The sequence below is a fragment of the Dipodomys merriami genome, unplaced genomic scaffold (genome assembly GCF_024711535.1).
Source record: "Dipodomys merriami isolate MVZ:Mamm:240054 unplaced genomic scaffold, mDipMer1.0.p SCAF_635, whole genome shotgun sequence".
Classification (NCBI taxonomy): Eukaryota; Metazoa; Chordata; class Mammalia; order Rodentia; family Heteromyidae; genus Dipodomys; species Dipodomys merriami.
The window spans coordinates 300410-325291 of NW_027206219.1; the positions used below are offsets into that span (position 1 = coordinate 300410).

At 41.4% G+C, this 24882-nt stretch overlaps 2 protein-coding genes across 32 annotated transcripts in view; one reads left to right on the forward strand and one right to left on the reverse strand.

Annotated features, from left to right (window-relative positions):
• Positions 1 to 5834, reverse strand: part of LOC138815294 (protein FAM114A2-like) — a 214093-nt gene extending 208259 nt beyond the window's left edge. For 7 of the 29 annotated variants that reach the window (XM_070004590.1, XM_070004595.1, XM_070004591.1 and 4 more), the window contains exon 1: positions 5631 to 5806. The gene's annotated coding sequence lies outside the window, so the exon portion shown is untranslated. Of the gene's footprint in view, positions 1 to 5630 lie in introns of all 29 variants that reach the window. The other 22 variants (XM_070004623.1, XM_070004622.1, XM_070004627.1 and 19 more) reach the window with 9 other exon arrangements.
• The window catches only part of LOC138815293 (uncharacterized), an 87021-nt gene that overhangs the window by 2214 nt on the left and 59925 nt on the right, over positions 1 to 24882 (forward strand). The window contains exons 2-4 of one of the 3 annotated variants that reach the window (XM_070004588.1): positions 1754 to 3705; positions 7958 to 8058; positions 19570 to 19629. In XM_070004588.1, the coding sequence (XP_069860689.1) occupies positions 3204 to 3705; positions 7958 to 8058; positions 19570 to 19593 (627 nt within the window). In that variant the 5' untranslated portion in view covers positions 1754 to 3203 and the 3' untranslated portion in view covers positions 19594 to 19629. Of the gene's footprint in view, positions 1 to 1753; positions 3706 to 7957; positions 11265 to 19569; positions 19630 to 24882 lie in introns of those variants that run through there. The other 2 variants (XM_070004589.1, XM_070004587.1) reach the window with 2 other exon arrangements.

Below are 24882 nucleotides of genomic sequence, written 5' to 3' on the forward strand. Positions count from 1 at the left end.
ATGTTTAAAATAGCATCAATACCAGGACAGGAAAAAAAAAAATAAAGAGAAACACAGTAATTCCTATTGCATGAGAAAAAACACAAATTGGGCAAAAAAAAGTGTCAGGGGCTGGGAAGGTGGCTCAGTGGTAGAGCGCTTGTCTTGCAAGCCTGAGGCCCTGGGTTTGATTCCTCAGCACCACATAAGCAAAAAGAAAAAATCCGGTGCTGTGGCTCAAGTGATAGATCACTAGCCTTGAGCTGAAGAGCTGAGAGACAGTAGTCAGGCCCAGAGTTCAGGCCCCATGACCAGACCCCCCAAAAGAAAAATTAAAGAGAAAAAGAAAATTTGATACACACTATAAAAATCCTGAACTGAAGCTGGGCGCCAGTGGCTCACATCTGTAATCCTAGCTACTCAGGAGGCTGAGATCTGAGGATCACGGTTCAAAGACAGCCCGGGCAGGAAAGTCCATGAGACTCTTATCCCCAATAAAAACCACTAGAAAACTGGAAATGGTGCTGTGGCTCAAGCAGTAGAGCACACTCACCTTGAGCTGAAGAGCTCAGGGACAGCACCCAAGCCCAGAGTTCAAGCCCCACGACCGACCCCTCCAAAAAATATCCTGAACTGAACATAGCATATATGTATATATGTGAAATAACATGGCAAAATTCCTTTGTGTAATACACACTTAAAAAATGAATGATAGGAAAGTAATAGAGGCTCTTCTGGGTGATCAGGTACTAGCAGGAGGGAAGAAGGCCAAGGAGAGGGCAAATTAAGTACTTTACACACATATGAAAATAGAATAAAACTTATTTTCAATTATTTGTATGCATGTATGGAAATGTCTGAGAGCTAATATAGTAGAAGCCAGGCACTGGTGGCTCACGCCTGTCATCCCAGCTACTCAAGAGGCTGAGATCTGAGGATCGCCGTTCAAAGCCAACCCGGGCAGGAAAGACCGTGAGACTCCTATCTCCAATAAAAACCACCAGAAAACTGGAAGTGGCGCTGTAGCTCAAGTGGTAGAGCGCTTGCCTTGAGCTGAAGAGCTGAGGGACAGCGCCCAGGCCCAGAGTTCAAGCCCCACGGCCAACAACAACAAAAAAATAAATAAATAAAATAAAATAAAATAAATATTGTAACAGTAAATATACTGTTCAATGTTTGATCTTCACAATCAATTCCAAGTATAGGTGGGGTAAAGGATATGTTCAAGACTGATAAGTCAAAAACAAAGCTGATAAAAAAGAACTGTCCATGGGGGTACAATCCCCTAAGATTCCTGAATAGTACATAAATTAGCCTAGAGACCGCACCGCTAGTTACCAAGGAACACCTTATGGTGGCTGTGGCTATGGTTTTCTCTTAGAAATGTTTCATTTTCAAATGGCCTACAAAAAGTGTTTTATATGCAAAATGGAAATAGGACATAATCTTAATTACATTTTGATAGCAAATACAAAAAAATTTTGAAGCCAGGAACCCATGAATCACACCTGTAATCTAGCTATTCAGGAGGCTCAAGCAGAAAGGCCATGAAACACTTATCTGCAATTAACTTTCAAAAAGGTAGAAGTGAAACTGTGGCTCAAGTAGCAGAGCACCAGCCTTGCACCAAAAACAAAAACACTAAAGGAAAATGCCTAGGCCCTGAGTTCAAGCGCTGGTACTGAAGAGTTAAAAATTAGGAACCTCACTTCACCATTACCATTATTAACTTGCTAACTGCTGACTTTGCTTCTGTAAATATGCTTGCATTCAGACCCCCTTTGACCTGGGAGATAAAATTGGCAGTAACTCAAAGTATTGGCCGATCCAGATGTCCGGATATCAGCCCACCCAGGACAAGGACAGCGGTTATAGATAGCATACGTTCTTCAGTTCCAAATTAATTAAGCCATCCCTGGACAAACCTTGACAACGACAACCTGATCAGACCACGAACCGGGTCAAATGTCAACCAATTATAGACCAACCATGAGCCAATTATATCACGGAAGACATTTTATGCTGATTTTATGGTTTTCTGCCTTTAAAAATGTCTGTAACCTTTGCTCGGGACTCCCTGTCTGCTTGGGACAGAGAGTCCGTTTGCGCAAACGCCAAATAAACTCCTCTTGCTTATTGCATCTGCTGGCTTGAAGTCTTGGTTCTTGGGGTGCCCTCCCGTTGGAGAAAGTATCCCAGTGAGTCTGGGGTCTTTCAGTTGGCGCCCAACGTGGGGCTCGTCCGGGATACGGCGCCCCTAGACCCAAATTCCAAGGCCAGTTGGAGGTAAGATAGAGCTCTAACGTTTCATGTTTCCCGTGTCTGTCATTTTTGTTTTATGTTCTGGGATCCAAATCTGTACTTGGACTAGAGGGAAAAGCAGATGTGCCCAGTACCCTAGTCCCGCCCTGGAGCTCTGCTCCAGGGTCGTCTGAATCTGTATTTGGGCCAGAGGGAAAAGCAGACGTGCCCAGTACCCTGGTCCCGCCCTGGAGCTCTGCTCCAGGGTCGTCTGGAGGAAGGAGGAGATCGGAGTGTCTCTGTTCTGGGGAGTTAAGGCGAGGCCGGCCACTCCCATCTGTAGTTTCCTTCCTCATCTGTACTCACTCGGGCACCGCGTGGCGTTTGTCTAGTCTCGTCTGTTTCTGTTTAGCGTTGATCGTCTTTGTTATCTGTCTTGTAACTTTTAAAGAAATGGGGCAAAGACTAACAACCCCCTTAAGCCTTACACTAGATCATTGGACAGAAGTCGTGACCCGGGCCCGCAACCTGTCGCTGGAGGTCCAGAAGAAAAAGTGGATCAGTTTCTGTTCCTCCGAATGGCCCACTCTTAACGTGGGGTGGCCTAAGGAGGGCTCTTTCAATCTTGATATTCTTTTACAGGTAAAGGCTCAAGTTCTTCAGCCGGGCTCCCATGGACACCCCGATCAGGTCCCCTACATAGTCACGTGGGAAAATCTGGCCCGAGACCCCCGAAGTGGATTAAACCTTTCCTTTCCCAGACACCAGTAGCTTTACCCGCTCCCCCACCTTCTCCCACTCCCCTTGTTCCTCTTCCCCCTCCCTCATCTTCCCTTTATCCCATAAAAGAGGTGTCTCAGTCTAAAACTAAGGGCTCCTCCTCCCAAGCTCCCTCTATTTTACCAGATGACCAGGCGGATCTATTACTATTAGACTCCCCGCCAGTCTTAGCTCCCCCGCCACCTTATGCCCAACCTGCTCCGATGGGAGAACAAAGGGGCCCGCTAGAGGTCTCCCATTCCCCATCTGCTCCCTCTCCGGACTCCACTGAGCTGGAGGTGGAGCCCCAGATGCCCTTGTCACCTCCCAGCAGTCGTCTGCGCCTCTGCCGTGATCGAGGCGGAGAGACAGGGGGAGGCTGGATGGCCCATGCCTTTCCCCTCCGGACAGTGGCCGGCCAGTATCAGTATTGGCCCTTTTCTGCTTCCGACTTATATAACTGGAAAACCCATAACCCGTCCTTTTCTCAGGACCCACAGGCCCTGACGGGCCTGATTGAATCCATTCTGTTAACCCACCAGCCCACTTGGGACGATTGTCAGCAACTCTTGCAGGCTCTCCTCACCACGGAGGAGCGACAGCGAGTGTTCCTGGAGGCTCGCAAAAATGTTCCAGGAGAGGATGGCAGGCCAACCCAGTTGCCCAATGAGATCGATGAAGTGTTCCCGTTAACCCGTCCAAATTGGGACTTCAACATCGCAGCCGGTAGGGAGCGACTCCGTCTTTATCGCCAGGTTCTGTTGGCGGGTCTCAAAGGGGGGCTGGACGGCGCCCCACCAATTTGGCTAAGGTGCCTGCGATAGTGCAGGGTTCTGAGGAAACGCCTGCGGGATTTTTAGAGAGACTAATGGAAGGGTACCGTTTGTATACGCCCTTTGACCCCTCTGCTGCAGACAGACAATCCGATGTCATTATGTCATTTATCGGGCAGTCGGCCCCGGACATTCGGACTAAGCTACAACGGTTGGAGGGGCTTCAGGGGTATACTTTACAGGATCTGGTTAAGGAAGCACAAAGAATTTTTAATAAGAGGGAAACTCAGGAAGAGAAAGAAGAAAGATTACGTAAGTTGCAGGAGGATAGAGAGGACAAGCGAGACAAGAAACGTACCAAAGAGTTAAGTAAGATCTTGGCCACTGTAGTACAACAGCCAGGAGAGAGAGAGGCTAGGTTAGATAAAAACCTGGGGGACGAAAAGAAACCTCTAGTGAGCCGTGACCAGTGTGCGTATTGCAAGGAAACAGGACACTGGGTCAGAAACTGTCCGAGGAAAAGGGGGCAGATGAGAGGACCCCGAAGACCAGCACAAGTATTGTCCCTACAGGATGAAGATTAGGGCAGTCAGGGCCAGGAGCCCCCCCCTGAGCCCCGGGTAACCCTTCAAGTGGGGGGCCAGCCAGTAACCTTCCTGGTTGACACTGTCGCCCAACATTCGGTCTTAACTCGATCAGGAGGTCCTCTGAGTTCTAAGACATCCTTGGTACAGGGAGCCACAGGAGGAAAATTCTATCGGTGGACAACTAAGCGAAAAGTGCACCTCGGAACGGGGCTAGTCACCCACTCGTTCCTCCTAATTCCAGACTGCCCCTATCCATTGTTGGGGAGGGACCTCCTCTCAAAGGTAGGGGCCCAGATTTATTTCCAAGGAAAAGGGGCCTCCGTCAAGGGACCCCCAAGGACAGCCCCTCCAAGTCCTAACCTTACACCTGGAGGATGAACATCGGTTACATGAAAGCCCTCAGTCAGCCCCAATCGACCCCCAATGGTTATCAGATTATCCCCAGGCTTGGGCAGAGACTGCAGGAATGGGACTGGCTACAAACCAGCCTCCCGTGATTATTGAACTTAAAGCTTCGGCTACCCCGGTAATGATACGTCAGTATCCATTAAGCAGGGAAGCTAAAAATGGAATTAGACCACATATACAAAAACTGCTCCAATTGGGTATCTTAAAGCCATGCCAATCTCCGTGGAACACCCCCTTATTGCCTGTCAAAAAGCCTGGGACAGGAGACTACCGTCCAGTACAGGACTTGAGGGAAGTAAATCGGAGGACGGAAGATATACCCCGCTTCTCCCGGCCGGAGCTCGCCTCCCCAGCCCCGGGAGCGCGGCTTCCCACGCCGGGCCGGGCGCAGGGGGGGGGGGGGGGTAGGGGGGAACATCAACACAACAACATCAACAACACAACAACAGGACAACACAACAACCACCACAACACAAAAGCCGTGCAAGTTTCCAGCCCCGCGCCCTCCCCACCGACCCCCCCCCCCGGGCCGACTGGGCCGGGCGCGGCGGGAAGACGTGGCGCCAGACTTTCCCCGAGGCCCCGGGAGCCCCCCCCCCCGTCCGGAGTTGGCGGCCGGGCCCCGCCGCCTCGCTGGGGAGGGACGAGCTCCCGGCGGCCCTGGCCCGGCCCCCAGGAGGCTCGCGGCGCCTCCCGCCCGCCCGCCCGCCCGGTTCCCTGGCGGCCCTGACAAAAGCAGGCTCGACCCCTGACCACAAGCGGGCGCCCCGCCAGACGTACCGGCGGTACGGGAAGCGCCGCCCGCACTCCCCGTGGGCCCCGGCCCCGGCCCCCTCCCTCACGACGCCCCGCTCCTGACCTCCAGCCCGGCCCCGCCGCTCACCTCGATCTCGAAGTCCGGCAGGCAGCAGGCGGTGCAGAAGAGCGAGCAGAAGTGCGCGATGGCCGGCACCTCCCACCAGGAGCGGAGCTCGCCCAGCCCCGTGGCGTCGCGCTCCTCCGGGCACATTGCCGCGCCAGCCCACGCCCGCTCGCTCGCTCGGTGGCCGGGCAGGCGCCGCGGCTGGGCCGGTCGAGCCCGCGCGCCGCCGGCTCCGGCTCCTGCCCAGCGGCGGCGCCTCAGCGCCTCGCCCCGGCTCCCGCCGCGGCGCCCGCGCCTCCGCGCGACCTGCGGATGAGGTGCGCGGCTCGGCCGGGCCGGGGGGTGGGGGCGGCGGCGACGGCGGCGGGGCCGAGTCTTCGAGGCAGCCGCGGCTCGGGCTGTCGGCAGGGTCCGCGCTCCCCCTGTCCCGCGGCGGCGCTGCAGCCGCCCCTGGTCCCCGCACAATATAATCCACTCAGCGCCCGGGAAAACAGATGGGGGTCGGGGCCGCCACGCGGAGGGGCGGGGTCTGCGCGCCACAACAACAACCCCGCCAACCCCAGGCGCCTGCGCGGCGCGTGCGAGAGAGCGAGCTGGGGCGGAGGGGAGGAAGGGGCAGGGCCTGAGCAGGTCCCCATTCCCCCTCCCTCCCCGGCAGCGACCCCGAGGGTTGTCCGGGTGCGCCGGCTCTGGCCAGGCCCCGCGGGGTCTCCCCGCTCCTCCCATGGCCCCCGGCCGCGCACGTGTGGGAGGGAGCGCTCCCAGGCCCGCGCCGGCCCCTGGATGGCGGGGTCCTGCCGAAAACAGCAAGGAGTCAGACCCGGCCCGGACGCCGGGGGTCGGGGGCCGCGGCGCCCACTGGGCCTGCCCGGCCCAGGCCTCTGCTTGGGCGCGCTCGCACCGCCCTCCTGCGGGGAAGGCCGGCCCGGCCCGACCCCCCTGGGCCCCGCGGGCCTCTGTGACCAGAGCTGGGAGGGTGGGATTTGAACTCAGGACCTCGAGCTTCCCGGGTGGGGCTCTAGATGCACGCACGCTCACGCGCACCCTCAGGCCCCCCACAGGGTCCTCCATGTGCGCCCCAGCGTGTGAAGGCAATCCTCCTACAAGCGCCCCCTTCCCACCTACCTCGGATGATCCCTCAGTGGTAACAGCCACACCACCAACACACGCGTGCGCACACCACGCACAGATCTGCATCTGCACATGTGCACAGTGGTAACAGCCACACCGCCAACACACGTGTGCACACCTCGCACAGATCTGTGTCAGCACATGGCACAGTGGTAACAGCCACACCACCAACACGCGTGTGCACACCTCGCACAGATCTGTGTCAGCACATGGCACAGTGGTAACAGCCACACCACGAACACACGCATGCGCACACCACGCACAGATCTGGGTCTGCACATGTGCACAGTGGTAACAGCCACAGCCACACCACCAACACACACGTGCACATACCACACACAGATCTGCATCTGCACTTGTGCACAGTGGTAACAGCCACACCACCCACACACGCGTGCACACAACAGGCACAGATCTGTGTCAGCACATGGCACAGTGGTAACAGCCACACCACCAACACACGCGTGCGCACACCACGCACAGATCTGGAGTTCACAACTAGATCTTTTAGTGTAGAGAGGATGATTAACTAGGTCGTGAGCTGGAGTGTCTTTGATCTTCCATGCTTCTGCGGGGCAAGAGTGTCAAAAAAGGAATTTTGATGAGACTGTATAAGATGGAGAGAAATGAACTTTAAAATTCCCACAGATACTTAAAGTAATTCTTATGAGAAGTTAGAATTGAAGAGATGTAGGTATTAATGCCTACTGTCAGGAACCATCCCTGCTTAGGTGAAAGGCAAAGGAATATATAAAACACAATTATAGTCTCCAAATCTAGAAAATATTCCAGTTCCTCACCTAATGGTTGAGAAGCAAAGCAGCACAATATATAAATTATTTCAAGAAAATTAAAGAACACAAAGCAGCTATTCCCCTATGGTCAAACAAAACAATATTTGAAACAACCCCAAGAATACTAAAGGCAAATTTTAAGTGTTCAGCTTAAAACTTTCACAGTACTTAGTTGAATAATTTGAGTAAATATTTCTTCTGATATAAAAAGAAAAACTGAAACACAGAAAAACATTTTCCATTGCTAAATATCAGTATTATTTTTAATTAATACATTAGGGAGAAATCATGTATCATAAATTAATTCCTATTTTGATCATTGAAAATCTGTAACAGAATGGGAGAAAATATCTTCATCTTTATATTACGGAATCTTTGGATCTCATTTATGTTTTTGTCTTTTTTTTCTTTGACACATTTTAGATGTCCAAGAAATGGAGGAGGTGATTAAGACCTGCCAGGAAGGTCCAGATGAATGTCTGTGTGAAGTAGCAGTCACAAAAAGTAACCCAGTGGAAGAAAGAGTGAGATTGATAACATGTTTATCACAGCATTATTACCATAGTTAAGATGTAGAACCAATCCAGATGCCTCTCAGTAGATGAATGGATCAAGAAAATGTGATACACACACACACACACACACACACACACACACACACACAATGGAATTCTATGCCTCCATCAGGAAGGACATTGCCCCATTTGTTAGGAAAGGGAAAGACTTGGAAAAAATTATATTAAGTGAAGTAAGCCAGGCCCAAAGAAACATAAATCCCATGGTTTCCCTTATTTGCAATAAAAAAGTATGTCTAGGACAACCACAAAAAGTCAAAAGCTATGTACATATGACCATATAAGATGATGTTAAGGGAAATGAACCCCAAGACAGGGACACAAAAGGTCTTTTCTTTCTTGCTATTGTTTTTAATGTATTTAAAGTGTACTGTGTGTTTGTTTGTTTGTTTTTGTTTGTTTCTTTGGTATGTTCCTCCCTCATGGTATAATCCCTGTTTTTACTGTATTTGATTCCAGTGACCTGCATCTTGTATATACACTTTTCTGATCTGGGGAGGAGAAGGGAAAAAATGCTTAAATAAGGATACAGGTTGACCCATTGTAACAATGAGATGTACAAGACACTATGTTGAAAATGAACTTTACAACTTCACCCAGCGGGGAGCCATGGGGGGTCGGGGGAGTAATTGTGGAGGTGGGAAGGAAGGGATGATAGAGGAAAAACAAAGTAGGAGTCAACACTGCTTGATAGGAAATGTACTCATTACCTTACTCATGTAACTGTAACCCCTCTGTAGTATTTTTATAATAAAAAATGTATTTAAAGAAAACTACCCTAATAGACTTCAAGACTAGTATAAGAGACATTCCTTCTAAATTGTTTTTCTCCCAATTAGATCATAAGATGTCTTTTTAGCACCGAGTCCCTTCTAAACTGTCATTTCACTCCAACTTCGGATAAGAACTACTGGGACATCACATTCAGGCAACGAAAAAGGCCTCTAGGGACAAAGCTTATTCCAGTGATGAAGAACCATTCAGATTCTAATAGTATGGAAGTAAGCATTGAGACAGGGGATGTTGTCAGATTCCAAATGGAGTCATTTCTGTCATACATTTCAAAAGTAATTAAGCCAAGAGATTGTAAAGAAATGGTTGATAAGCATGGTTTTCTGAAGCTAAAGCTTGTCGACCTTTCAACTAGCCAAAAATCAGAACTTTAGCTTTTTCTATCACCCACTATTTTGATGAGTATCAGAAACCCAGATACCCCCACCTAGGTATGGATACACTCAGCTTCTTACGGACAGGATGGTGGTCCTACCTCTGTTAATATGCCTAAAGATTGCATAAGGCATAAGGACAGAAATGGAAAATACAAATTTTCCCATTTGATTTATAAAATCCTGTCACTTCAGGCAATTTGAAGGCAAGTTTTACGTTCTAGAATTAGGAAGTATTTCCATGAGAAGGCTTTGATTTTGAAAAATGGAAAAGAAGCCATAAAGAACATTTTCCACTTGTTTTCTTCAGGCACAATTTTCTTGCATAGTAAATATATCAGGCTGGTATACTTTCAACTTCTTTACAGTAAAATAAGAAACCTTACATCTTTTCAGACAGAGGATGAGGAGGACTGCAACCCACAACTTCATCTTGGGAGTAACAGAGATTAGAAGAGTAATTGTCCATGAAAAGTTTGTTGTTGTTGTTTAGTTTTGGGTCTTAAACTCAGGGCCTAGGCACTGTCCCTGAGCCTATTTGTCCAAGGCTAGCACCCATGAGCATATTTTATTGCTAGTGTCAGGGCCCTGATTCAGTACTAACAAAATTCTGAGTTACAAAATGAGGACACCTGAATACAAGTACCTGAGAATCTTGATTCAGTAATTCTCCTGTTGAGTCTGAGACTGCAGAAGTGGCTCTTATTGATTGGGAGCAATTCCTACATTTCCTTCACTCCCAGAGACTTGCCCTCTCATCATTTGGAGGCTGCTGGACAAGGACTGATTTGCAAGATACTTGAGTCAGGCAAGTTCTATGCCTGCTGTGTGAGCAGAAGGTACAAATTCAGCTAAGACATGAGGTGGAGCCAGAGGGTTTGCTTGGGATTATGTGCAGAAAGTACACAACTAAGGGCAGAAATAAAGAAGGGACAGGAAGTTTATGTACTAGAGGCCCCTCCTGAGGCACTGGATTTAGCCTCTTGGCAAAGACATGAAGGAGCTATGCAAGCCTGTTTGTTCAATCACTGGAAAAGAGGTTCTACACCTAGTGAGGTAGAATGCCTGAGTTGTGATAGTGGACAGTGTGAGAGATGTGGAGTCCCTTACAGTGCTGAGTAGAAATACTTCTGACAGGTAATGTTGGACTCCTGCATAAGAGAGGTGATTCTGAAGACAGCCTTGTGCACTATGTGTTCAATTGAGCAATACAAGTGTGATGGCCACCAACAGCTAGTCCTGTAGGTCATGACCAGGTGAAGGTGCAGGTAAATATGTTTGATAGAGTCAGGGATGAAAGGACTATGACATGGTATAGTACACTGGTGTGGTATAATACAGAAACTATGTGAATGACAAATGCAAATAGGATCCAGGACAACTTCCATTTGAATGGAGACAAAGTCAATTAATAAAACATAGCAACAACAGGACAAATCATGTCCCCTACTAAGGAGGATTGAATCTGTGTTGAGGTTCAAAGCCAAACCCTATGACTAAGTTTCCTACAGAGACCAATTTGTGCTGTTCAGATGAAAAGCTGCTCAGATGAAAAGCCCTTTGATAAATATCATGAAGAAAAGAAACAATGTTTTCCTTTCTAACATTTTATTATTCAACATAAATATATAAGGAATGTAAACTTAAACATTACAAATAAAATTTTATGCCATCCTTATTTACTCATAGTGAATTTACAGTTTCTTATGCTGAACTCTTTTTGACTAGCACTTATGTAAATTTTCTATTTCTCATGAGAATGTAAAAAGTCAGTAACTTAATATTGATTTGATATAATTGAAAACTACAGTCACTTTCATGAAATGAAAGATCACAAATAATCTTACTAATGTATGACTTGTACCAGGAAATTTGGCTTCTCTAAACATTGAGAATTTTTAGTGGTATTTCATGACTGTGACAACAATTAGTGAATTTCCTATTTTTAAAATGTGCATTTTATTATACTTTCGACTAAGAATCTGTTGAACACATTTCTAAAACACATAACTCTCCAAAAATAAGTTTATGGAAGCATGGATATAATTTTCAAAATATTTAATCCTTAGCTAGGTCAATTTTACACAGAAAATTATATATTTTGAAGGAATATTAGACAATATTTTCATATTAAATAAACATTTTGAAATGGTTACCACCATAAAGCTAACACACTTAACAAAGTACATACTTATATGCATGTGACCAGAACTCAGAAAATTCAAGAATGTATTTTTATTGTAAAAATACTGTACAGAGGTGTTATAGTTACATGAGCAAGGTAATGAGTACATTTCCTATCAAGCATTGTTACCTCCTCCTTTGTTTTTCTCCTACCATCCCTTCCCTCCCACCTCCACAACTACCTCCACCCCCAACCCCCGACCCCCTTCCCTGCTAAAATTGTAAAGTTCATTTTCAACATAGTGTCTTGTACATCTCATTGTTACAATGGGTCAACCTGTATCCCTATTTAAGCATTTTGTTTTTTCCCTTCCCCTCCCCAAATTAGAGAAGTGTATATACAAGATGCAAATACAGTGCAAATATAAATACAGTGAAAACAGAGGTTATACCATGGGGGAGGAACATACAAAGAAACAAAAAAAATCACATGGTACCTTATAAATATGTTAGAAACAATAGCAAGAAAGAAAAAACCACTTGTGTCCCTGTCTTGGGGTTCATTTCACTTAGTATCATCTTATATGGTCATATGTACATAGCTTTTGACCTTTTCAAGAATGTATTTTTGATGCCTTACTAAACAAATCAGTTGGGGAAAAGGAAATAAAAACAAATTATAAATTCTTGACAGTAGGTTAGACCATGCAGAAGATCGAATTTCAGGGATTGAAGATAGCCTAGATATTATAGAGAAAGAACATACAACTATCCAAGATATGATAGATCTATTCAACATTTGGAAGACATCATCAGAAGGCCTAATCTGAGGATAATTGGTGTAGGTGAGCATCTAGAGACAGAAGTTAATAGTCTAGGAAATTTATTTAACAGGATCCTAGCAGAGAACTTCCCAAACATGCAAAAAGATAAGCCAATGCAGATACAAGAAGCTTTTAGAACACCAAATAGACCAGAAAAGGACATCCTACCATAACATTAGAATCAACACAGGATTAATTCAGATAAAAAAGATTCTTAAAGCTGTCAAGGAGAAAACATTAATGACCTATAAAGGGAAACCAATTAGAATAACCTCAGATTTCTCAGCAGAGACAAAGTAAGAAGAGAGTGGAATAATGTATGTCATGCCTTAAAGACAAACAACTATCAACCAAGAATGCTGTACCCAGCTAAACTCTCCTCATAACAGGAGGTCAGATGAAAATCTTCCTTAGCAAAGAAAAACTGAAACTATATCTCCACCAAACCAGCCCTACAAAAGCTACTTAAAAATGTTCTACACATAGAAAACCAACAAGACCACAATAAAGACCAAGAAACCACACCCAAACTGAGAATCCAAGAAGTATAGGAAGAACCCAACTTTTGCATCCCCCAAGAAGGTGAATAACATGTCAGGAACTCCCAAACACCACTCAGTCCTAACTCTCAACATTAATGGACTAAACTCTGCATTTCAGTTACATAGACTGTCTAGTTGGATTAAAAAGCAAGATCCTACTATCTGCTACCTTCAAGAATCACACCTTGCCCATAAAAACAAACATATTCTGTTTTTTTTTCTTTTTTCTTTTTTTCTTTTTTGCTTATGTGGTGCTGAGGAATCGAACCCAGGGCCTCAGGCATGCAAGGCAAGCACTCTACCACTGAGCCACCTTCCCAGCCCCAACAAACATATTCTGAAAGTGAAAGGCTGGAACAAAATCTACCAAGCATAAACAGTCAGGACTTGCAATTCTAATATAAGATAAAATAGCTTTCAAATTAAAATTACTGAGAAGAGATAAAGAAGGTTGCTACATACGAATTAAGGAATCTCTCCTTCAGAAAAATATTACAATTCTAAATATCTATTCACCAAACAAACCCTACTTTCCCTCAAATCTCACATAAATCCAAAGACATTAATTGTTGGGGACTTTAACACACCATTATCCCCACTAGGGGATAAAACTCAACAGAGAAACTGCAAATCTAAACAACTGCACAGATCAACTAGATTTAACAGGCATCTACCGAATATTTCTTCCAGTCCCATCAGAATACATGTTTTTCTCAGCATCACATGGAACGTTTTCCAAAATAGGCCACAAAGCAAACCTGTCCAAATTTAGAAACATTGAAGTTATGCCCTGCATTCTCACAATGGAATAAAAGTAGAACTCAACACCAAAAGCCACCAAAGAAAGCCGTGTAACACATGGAGCCTAAACAACACACTGTTGAATCACCAGTGGGTCACGGAAGAGATTAGAAAGGAAATTCAAATGATCATGATATTCATCAAAATGAACACACAATTTACCAACTCCTCTGGGACACAGCAAAGGCAGTACTCAGAGGCAAGTTTATAGCTCTGAGTTCCTACATCAACAAATTGGAGAATCTGAAACCAACAATTTAATGAGACATCTGAACCTCCTTGAAAAAGAGCAGCAAGAAAAAGGAAATCAAAACAGAACTTAGAGAGTGGAAAACCCTCCCATGCTCCTGGATTGGAAGGATCAACATTGTGAAAATGGCAATACTTCCCAAGGCTATCTACAAATTCAATGCGATACCTAGCAATATTCCAACCTCATTCTTCAAGGAAATAGAAGAGGCAATCCAAAAATTCATATGGAATAATAAAAGACCCCAATAGCAAAAACGATCCTTAACAGAAAGAACAGTGCTGGAGGAATATCAATACCAAATTTCAAACTCTACTACAAAGAAATAGTAATCAAAACAGCTTTGTACTGGCACAAGTACAGATCTCAGGACCAATGGAATAGAATTGAAAACCCAGAAATGAAACCACAGAGCTATAGCCATCTAATCTTTGATAAGGGAGCTAAAAAAATAGAATGGAAGAAAGACAGCCTCTTCAGTAAATTGTGCTGGCAAAATTGGTTAATCACTTGTAGAAAACTAAAGCTAGATCCTTATATATCACCCTGCACCAGAATCAACTCCAAACGGATCAAAGACTTCCAAGTCAAAGCAGACACCCTGAAAACATTACAGGATGGAACAGGAGAAACCCTAGGTCTCCTTGGCACAGGCCAAAATTTTCTTAAAGAGACTCAGAAACAGAGCAAATCAAAGAAAGTTTGGACAAATGGGATAGCACGAGATTGCAGAGCTTCTGCATGGCAAAGGACATAGCTAGCAAGATCAATAGAAAGCCCACGGATTGGGAGAAGATCTTCACTAGTCATACAATGGACAAGGGTCTCATATCTAAAATATACCTGGAACTCAAAAAATTAAATCCCCCAACATCAAATCTTCAAAGAAACAACTGCCCAATAAATAAGTGGGCTAAAGTCTTAAAGAGAAACTTCTCTGAAGAGAAAAGAAGGATGGCCAATAGACACATGAAGAAATGTTCAACCATAAAAGAAATGTAAACAACATTGAGATACCACCTCACCCAATTAGAATGGATATAATCAGGAACTCTAATAACAACAGATGATGGAGGGGATGTGGACAGAAGGGAACCTTACTGCATTGTTGATTGGAGTGTAAACTTGTTCAACCACTTTGGTAAGCAGTATGGAGGTTCCTCCAAAGACTCCACATAGAGCTCCCCTATGACCCAGTAATCCCACTTTTGGGCATTTATCCAAATGATCACAAACATGACCATCCTAAAGCTACCAGGACAACTATGTTTATTGCAGCATTATTTACCATAGCTAAGGTATGGAACCAATCCAGAAAAAATGATTAAAAAATAAAAAATTAAAAAAGAGGGAATAAATTAAATCTGTAAAAAAAACCCCATTGTTTCTTTTGAAAATATCTAAATATCTCAACTCCATACCTAGTGGACATTCTTAAAACAGACATGAAAATATTCAAGAATTACCTCCTAAAGGGTAAGATGACTTATCTGCAAAATTCCTTAGACCAGATTTTCTTTCAGTTTTGCCTTTTGATATGTACACATGATGATATCCATGTTGGGTAGGGACACTGTCTTTGGACTTTACAAACATTCACCTTCTGAAACTGTGTCTTGGGTAAAATTACCAATTCTGTGACTGAAAAAAATAAAAATCTTGGAAATAAATTGAGTATCTCTTGAGAATGTGCTTCTTTAGAATGATACTAATTATAGAATTATATTTTCAAAATTAGAACATGGAGAAAAGAAAAACCTCATATACATACATAAAATATTAAATGAGTGTTTTAAAAATTATTTATCTACCAATAACTACTAAGATCATATTTTCTATAATCTTTTATCGTTTTCTTTAATTGGTATGTATTAGTTGTACACTATATTTTTGTTTTGCTGTCTCTATGCATACATAGAACATACCATTGCTGTTTACCCACTTTATTACTCTTTCCTATGTCATGTTCAGCTTTCTGTTTACAATTTTAATTGGCTTCATTTGTATACATAGATATAGTATACTTTGATCATGTGTTCTCAACACTGTCTCCTTCCTCTTTCCTCCTATTAACCACCCTCAAATAGTCTTTTTATATTTGTATCATATATTTATCTCTCTAGATTCCACATATAAGAGGAAATGTAATATTTATTTGGAATCTTGATCTATAGCTTTATATAATTAGATTCAAGTTTTATTTTCAAGAGTGATTATGTTCTGAACAGTGTGATATAAGACCACAAAAAATATTAACATTACATAAATACAGTTCATTAATTCTTGTCAAGGTTGTCTAACCAGTCAGTTTAGATGAAGTAACTTAAGTATACCACTATATACTAACTGCAAGAGATACTGACCAATATGTGCTAAATATCAAATTGGGTAATTTATCTTTACTGGTTGCCCTAGCTTACATTTCCACTATTATTATGTTATGATGTCTTTTATTATATACTTTCCAGCATGTTATAACTTATTTTCTTAATGCTTTCCAGTTTGATTGGGATTTAATGGAACCTTACTTTTAATATTTATTTAATTTACATTAATGTCTGTAATATGTTGGCAATTTCTTCACGTGTTCACAATTTGTATTTTCTGAAACCTATCAACTCATTTACACATTTATGAATTGCAATAGCTTTTAATTTGAGATCTATTTTTGAGCTTTGTGTGTTTTACATAAAAATTCTTTCTCTACTCAATAGTTCTAATTTGATGCAGTCCTATTTTTAATTCTTGCTCTTATTTTTACTCAGTTAAACTTTTATATAATAAGTAGATACAAATGTCAATAACTTTCAACGAGTTTCCTATGTTTTTTTTTACCTCTAAAGCTATGCAGTTTAAAATTTTTGATATTGACTTGAATTTTGTAGCGCCTAGGAGATTATGTCCTATTTTGTCTTCTTCATATAGAAAACCAGTTTAGTTTTTCCATCACCAATTTTTGAAAAGATTGTCTTGTCCATTGTATAATTTCCTCTCTTTTTTTGGAGGGGGCGTCTGGTCATGGGGCCTGTCCCTCAGCTCTTTAGCTCAAGGCTAGCGCTCTACCACTTGAGCCACAGCGCCACTTCCGGCTTTTTTTCTTTTTGCTTATGTGGTGCTGAGGAATCAAACCCAGGGCCTCATGCATGCAAGGCAAGCGCTCTGCCACTGAGCCACCTTCTCAGCCCCAATTTCCTCTCTTTTTTCAAAGGTATGCCTTGTCAAAAATATTTGTAATCACTTGATATTTTATATTATTTCTATTTTAAATATATGTGCTAAAAATTCACATCTGTTTCCAAACAGAATGAGTATATGATATTGAAAATGATTGTATCTTTGAAGATGAGACCTAAATGGATTATGGCATATCCATAAAATGGAACTCTGAATAGGATGAAACTAAATAAAATAAAACTCTACAAATTTACAAAGATAAAAATTTAAAACATAAAACTAAATAATAAATTTAGGATAAAACAGGTATAAAAAGTATATTTACAATAAAATTTAAAACTATGAAAAATAATAATCCATTTCACATTTTATATTCTGCTACTTTGCCAAAGTTTCAGGTCAACTCATTTAACTTGGAGGAGAAATCTATAGCATTCCTTAAATACAGGATCATGTCATCTGCAAAGAGGGATAGTTTAACTTCTTTCCATATTTGTATTACCTTTATGATTTTCCCTTGCCTTATAGTCCTTGATAGGAATTCCAGTATTATATTAAAGAGATACTGAAAGAGTGGACATCCTTCTTACTGATTTTAGAGGAAATGGTTTTAACTTTTCACCATTAAGTAAAATGCTGGTTTCAGTTTGTCATGTAAACATTTACTATATTGAGGAATGTTGTATGTATTCCTAGCTTCTCCAGATATTTTATCATAAAGGGTTTTTTGGGGGGAGGGGGTCTGGTCGTGGGCCTTAACTCTGGGCCTGGGCGCTGTCCCTAAGCTCTTCAGCTCAAGGCTATTGCTCTACCACTTGAGCCACAGCACCACTTCCGGCTTTTTTTTCTCCTTATGTGGTGCTGAGGGATCGAACTCAAGGCCTCATGTGTGCAAAGCAAGTGCTCTACCACTGAGCCACCTTCCCAGCCCCTCATAAAGGGGTTTTTAATCATGTCAAATGCTTTTTTCTGTTCTGTGCTCATTCTTGCAAAGTCTAACTCCAATCTTGTTCCAGATCACCATGGTCCACATTGTTCCATCCTATTTATTTTCAGGATTTCACAAGTGATGGAGAAGGTGGAATTTGCACAGTAGCCCAGTAAAAGTATAGAGCAGGAGAGGTCATTGGAGGACCACAGCCCATAGTTCTACTCAGAATTCTTCTTAGCAAAAGAAGGGTGAAAATGAGAAAGAATGAAGAATAAAGAAGATGAGAAGGAATGAAGAAAGCCTCAAATGTACTAACAGTGCATGGAGAGGAAAGAGCTTTCATCATGTAGAGGAAAGGTTGCCTGGTTATTGAATCAGGAAGACACATCCTGATGATCAAAAGAAAGAGAGGAAGGAAAAATATAATTGCAAAAGCAATTAAAGTCAAAGAGATAAATGTCCCCAGTCAGTTCCATACATGCTGGCCCTCTTACAAAATGTAGGCAAGGTAGTTAACTTAGCCAGTGGAAGGTAATTCATCCTGAATTACCATCAACTCTATTTTTAAAAGATAGCAAGGGGTCAGAACTGGTGATAAATATTTGTAATCCCAGCATGAAATGAGTTTCAAGATCAGCCACAGTAAGATTTAATGATAGTATGAGATAATGTAGGTGATCCCTCAGCTATGCCTGAAGGGTAAGTAGGAACATTGTAGTCTCAGCTTAGCTCCAGGGGATAAAAGGATAAAATGGTAGCTAAAGATAAGTCAAACATAAAAATGGAGGCATTGCTCAAGTGGTTGAGCACCTTCCTAGCAAGCACCAGTCCCAAAATTTAAACCTCAGCATTAGAAAGTAATAAAAAAGATGGTAAAGAACTGGAAAGGGCATGTGCCTATGAAAGGTGATGATTGCAGAATTCTCTGTATCTGCAGCTATGGAACTAGACATGTGCATTCATATTGCTATGAACCTATTCATCACTTCATCTATCTATATACACATTTATTTTGAAGAATTAGTTCATGGAGTTGTGTGACTTGTTCCTAAGTCCAACTTTTCAGGAGGCTGCTAGACTCCACACACATTGAAGTCTGCCTCAACATGGAGGCATGGAATGATTTATTTCACCCAAAGCGTACTGGTTAAAGTACTGATCTTCTAAAAAGAAACCTCAAACTCACATACAGTACTGTTACAAATACTTGCATATGGTGGCATATCCAGGTAGACACATAAAATCTCATCTTTTTCAGTTTCATTAATTCTTTCCTGAAAAAGTATTTTGTCCTTTAAAAATAAATTATACAGCTCTTTTTTGATTTTGAATGTGTATCTTTTCCATTCCCTTTCAACCTCATTGTACAGTCATCTCTGTCTTACAATAAGTCCCTATATACCTATAGTGTCTAAATCAGGGGAAGAATCACTAGCCTGCTGGGGACAGCCATTGCTTCTATCTGCCTTGGTAAGGATGTCCAAAAACACAGGGCTCAGGTTCTTCTCAGTCATGCATGTGATAGTGAGAGGAGCTTTGTTTTCTAATGAAACTCAGAAGGGAAGGAATCACAGCTTCAAGCCTTAAATTCCTTCATTCCTTGGTTATAAAACAAAATGTCAGTCTGACCCTGTCCTCTTTATTTCAGGAGCCAGCATGGCCCAGAAGGTAGCTGAAGCTCAAACTTCAATTCTGCTGGTGGAAAAGGAGGCTGTGACCCTAGACTGTTTGTATGGGAATGGGGAATCCTATTATTCCATCTTCTGGAACAAACAGACCCTCGCAGGGAAATTAATTTTGCTTATTCATCAGAACTCTTATGAAAAGGAAAAGGTAACAGAGGGTTGTTACTTCCTGAACTTCCAGAAATCCTCAGACAGACCAAGAGATCCAGTCAGAGAAGCAGGGCTTCAGGCACAGGTAGGAATTACAGAGGAACTTTAGGGCAATTCACATACAATGTCTAGACACACCACCTAGTTGACATGTATGTCTACTACGAGATGTAGTAGACATACATCTCGTAGTAGACATACATGTCAACTAGGTGGTGTGTCTAGATGTAATAGACATACATGTCTACTAGGTATGCATGTCTACTAGGTATGTCTACTACATCTAGAATAGTTTTCCAATGATAAAAGCATACACACTGTTTTTTGTTTTTGTTTCTTTTTGGGTCCAGTCGTGGGGCCTGAACTCTGGGCCTGGGAGCTGTCCCTCAGCTCTTCAGCTCAAGGCTAGCACTCTACCACTTGAGCCACAGCGCCACTTCCAGCTTTTTTTCTTTTTGCTTATGTGGTGCTGAGGAATCGAACCCAGGGCCTCATGCATACAAGGCAAGCGCTCTACCACTGAGCCACCTTCCCAGCCCTTGTTTACTATTTAAGTAAACATTTAATATGCATGCCTAGCCTTGAGGCATTTGCTCTGGGACTTCTGGGAAATCACCTAATTTTATAGATACAGAGTTCTATATGAAATCATCCTATGAAGAAAGATCTCATCCCCTTGGCCTGCTCCATGTGCTTGCCCAGGATGTGTTTATCTATTTCTCTCATTCTCTGTATCTTACTCTGTCTTCCTATCTCTATGTATATATACATATATAAATTATGTATTAGAGAAAGCTATCTATCTCTATATAAATAGAGGTAGATAGAGAGATAATAATGGAAAGAAATCAAGACACTAGAGACCAAAAAAAGCAAACCAAAACTGAGTTTGAGAAATTAAACTGAGAGATTGGACAAGCAACAATCAATAACAGAGCAACTGAAGCATTATGTTCAAGTTTTTAGGTCATAAGAACGTAAATAAAAAGTTATATATAATTCATAAATTTATTATATAATACATATGTAATCTCTGTCCACAGAGAACATAAAAATTCTCAGCCAGTTCCAACGAATTAATTCGTAGGGCCATAAGATCACCACTTCAGTGGATGTTGTCCATATCGAATATGATTACTGTATCTTACAACTCAAGAATTGTGATTCCCAATATCATACTGGAAGAATTCCCTAACCAAAAAATAGCAATAGAATTAAAAGTTAACAACAAAGCATAGCAGCAGAACAAGTCCAAGATGTTTCTGACTCCATAGCTTTATACTCAGCAGGTTGAGTCAGCAAGATCAGAAAAACAAATATAAACATTGGATAGGACATAACAAGGTACAAGCTGAATTAGTACTCTGAGGAAAAGTAATTCATGTGGAATAAAATTGTAGGAAACTTCAAAGCTATTGCACTAAGCCTGAAAGAATAATATTTTGTGAGACTAAATCATGAAGGGGAAGATGAAGAGATCCTTGAGTATTGATCCTTATGAGTGAGAACTGTCTGCTCAGCCTGTGAGTCAACAACATGCTCTTACCTTGTAACTCACTTGATGGTTTATATCTGTAATTCCTAATCTAGGCTGTTGGCTACTAAGAGGCAAAGTTCTTTTTTCCATATTTATGTTTTATTGATTTCTGTATCAGACAGAGAAACTTACCACAACTGCTTATTCACCAAAACAAGACATTACAGAAAGCAGATGCAGAAACAGGAAAATCCAGCTGCATCTTGCAAAAGTCTTTTGTAAGAAATTTGCAAAGATGGGAAACAAAACCACTCTTCTAATTTATTTGTTTTTGTCTTTACAAATGTGGTTATATTTTGTAAAATAAGTTCTTTCCATATTTCATATTAAATTTTACTATCATTGTTAATTAAGTTTCATAAATTTAACAATAGATCATTAATAAATTAGGGATTATTGTCATTTAAGTGGATAAATGAAAGTTAAATAAAAGTGGATAAATGAAAGTTAAATAAAAGTGGATAAATGAAAGTTAAATAAAAATTAATTCCTAATATGATAAATATTTGTACATATTATTCAGAAAACAAAATCTATTTTGGGGAATCAATCTTCAGAATTTTAGATGGTCAGATCAAAAATGGGCAAGAACTTCCTCAAATGAAGCAAATTTGATCAGGAGATAATAATGCCATGTATCTTGGTACAATTTTTTCAGTAGTTTTGCTAAAATAAACTACAAAGACTAGGCCAGAGACATGCCTAAAGAACCTTTCTTTCTGGTTGGCATAATTTGAAGTAGAAAAGATCTGAGTATTGAGTAGCTCAAGCTTATTATCTTAGCTGCCCAGGAATCTGAGGTACATAGGATCAGTCCAGCAAAAAGCTGGACTGGTGGCATGGTTCAGCTATGAGAGTTCCAGAAAATCAAACAAACTGGAGTGAGAATGCACTACCTGCAAATTAATAAAAAATGAAACAAGAAATTCTCATCTCAGAGTGAGTAGCATTGATTAAGTATGTTTAGCACTTAGTATGGAGCACATTCTATCATATACTGCAAATCACTTGTAGAACACAGAGTGAAGCAGAACTCTTCTGGTTATTATAATTGACATTTATACTAACAATATCTAGTAACTAAACAGGGACAGGAGCAAATTCCAAGCAGAAAATAGTGATCACCAAATAAAGTACAAATTCTTCTTCTATTTGGAATAAAGCATGATGCATCAACATGTAAACTATTTATTACTTTAATCCAAAATATGTATATATTTGTTACTGAGCTGTATTTTACTATATCTGCAAATATAAATTATTGGTTTTACTCCATAAAATTTTCCACGTCAAAGTCACACACATACATATGCACACACACACGTATGCATGCACACACATAGATGCATACACACAAATACTTTCCTACATTCTGTTGAATATTGATTCAAGAATCTCAATTGGGGGGTAGTGGGATGGGAAGAGCAAACAAAGGAGGAGGCAACAATGCTTGATAAGAAATGTACTCATTACCTTGCCCATGTAATTGTAACCCCTCTGTACGGTATTTTCACAATAAAAAAAAAAAAAAGAATCTCAATTGTCACTCAGGCCATCTAGCATGTAAGGAAAAGCTAATAAAGACTTTCAATACACTAATGCTACTTAGATATATACCTATGATTTACTAAATGATATAGAAATAATGATATCATGACTTCGAATATATAAAAGCTATAATACCCATTCAGCCTATTATTATTTAAATGTCAAAGTTCTATTCTAGAGGTAAATTTGGTTTAAAGTAGAACGTTTCAAACAAAAGAGCAAGAAATATGAGGTTAAGCAGAGTGAGGAACCAAAGCTTCTGTCTGTGGCATGAAGCTTGATAGGTTATGAATTGATCTCTTGATATACTAAGAGAGGGAGGCCCTCTGACCTGGCCTACAGGGAGTAACTAGAGCAATCTGGAACAAGGATTGTGTGAAACAGCTGGTAAGTGACAGAAGAACTGTGCCTTGGACTACCAGACTGTCATAAATATTGCACTCTTAATCAGAAAGCATCTGTCTTTTTATTTCCTTCCCAGCCATCTCTGCCTCACGTTTAATCGATGCAGAATGCTTCTCTTAACAGGTGCACTAGTGTTTACAAATTTAAACCCTTATTTAAATGAAGCTTACAACCAGAGATGTTTCAATTAACAGTACAATACCTTAGAAAAAGGAATCACATTAACATTTGTGCAAATCCAAACCTTGTTTTGCACTGGTGAAATTTTGTTAATAGAAAATTAAGAGTACAGATGCCACAAGGAGCTAAAGAAGACTGGAGTTTAAGTAATTTTAGAGAAACAATATATCTGAATGGGACACACATAAAATATTGGAAAAAGATGTTTAAAATGTCAAGGTCCATTAAAAATAGAACAAATAATGTCCTGCCAACCTGTAAAAAATTATTTTTATATCATTCACTTTTTCCCTACAGTATAGTTTTCCTCTTATCAAGATTTAATCATTAAAAAGAGGTTTATTTTGTTATCCATGGTTTTGCGGTTCAGCTTCAGTTACATATAATTGATCATAATCTGTAAATATTCAGTGAAAAATTCCAGAAATAAACAATTCATTAGTTTCAAGTTGCATCCTTTTATTACTGATAGCATAGTGAGATTGGGAGCCAGGTTTCCTCATCCTGACACACAGTGTAGCTCACTTCTCTGCAGTGTATCTGTACAGCCTACACTACTCTCCTATTGATTACCTAATTCTGTCAGTCATCAGGCTGACTGATGCTCTCACTGCAAAAGAGCTCAAGTAGCCTTTCTTTGATTTAACATTGTGTCCTAAATGTACAATAGTTTAATTGAGAGCTGTATTACAGCATATTATGAAAACAATTATCATTTGTCACCATTGTTATTCACTACCTGGCACCAGTTTGTATGGAGAAACCAGTCTTACAGAGCTCAGGGGTCTCTGCCATTTCAAGCATGCATTAGGGTTCTGGAAAGTGTCCCCAGTAGAAGGGTAATAGTCTCATATTTGTTCTTACATGGTAAAGAGCATATATTTTCAGAAATTCTAATATATACAACATAGCAACATGGGCTAAATTTTAGGTTATTCCTTCAAAATGTGGATGAAATTTGGTTAATTTAGAATACATATACTTTTGTGTGTGAAAGCAAGAGAATTGTTCATTGTAGATATTTGTTTAAAATGAGTACACATAACCTGAGTTTCAGTGGTTCATGTCTGTAATACTAGTTACTAGGTGGCTGACATGTAGAGGATCACAGTGCAAAACAAACTTGGTCTGCAGAATCTATGAGATCCCATTCTAAAATAAATAGCAAAAAGCCACACCAGAGGTGTGGCAGAACATCAGCAGGAATCATCCAGCAAATAGAATAAGAACCCTGAGTTCAAATCCTGGAACCGGCATCCCCCAAAAATGTCATAGATAATATAGAGAAGCCAAGTGAATATTGAATGTGATATAAATCTGTAAAACCATAGCCTCTCTGTACTCTATTCTCTCTTATTTATTTATTTATTTTACAGAAAGAGGAATTGAACAATTACTCTTATTAACTAAAGTTTAATTTTCTATTTTTGGGGGAGGACTATCAGTATTGGGGATG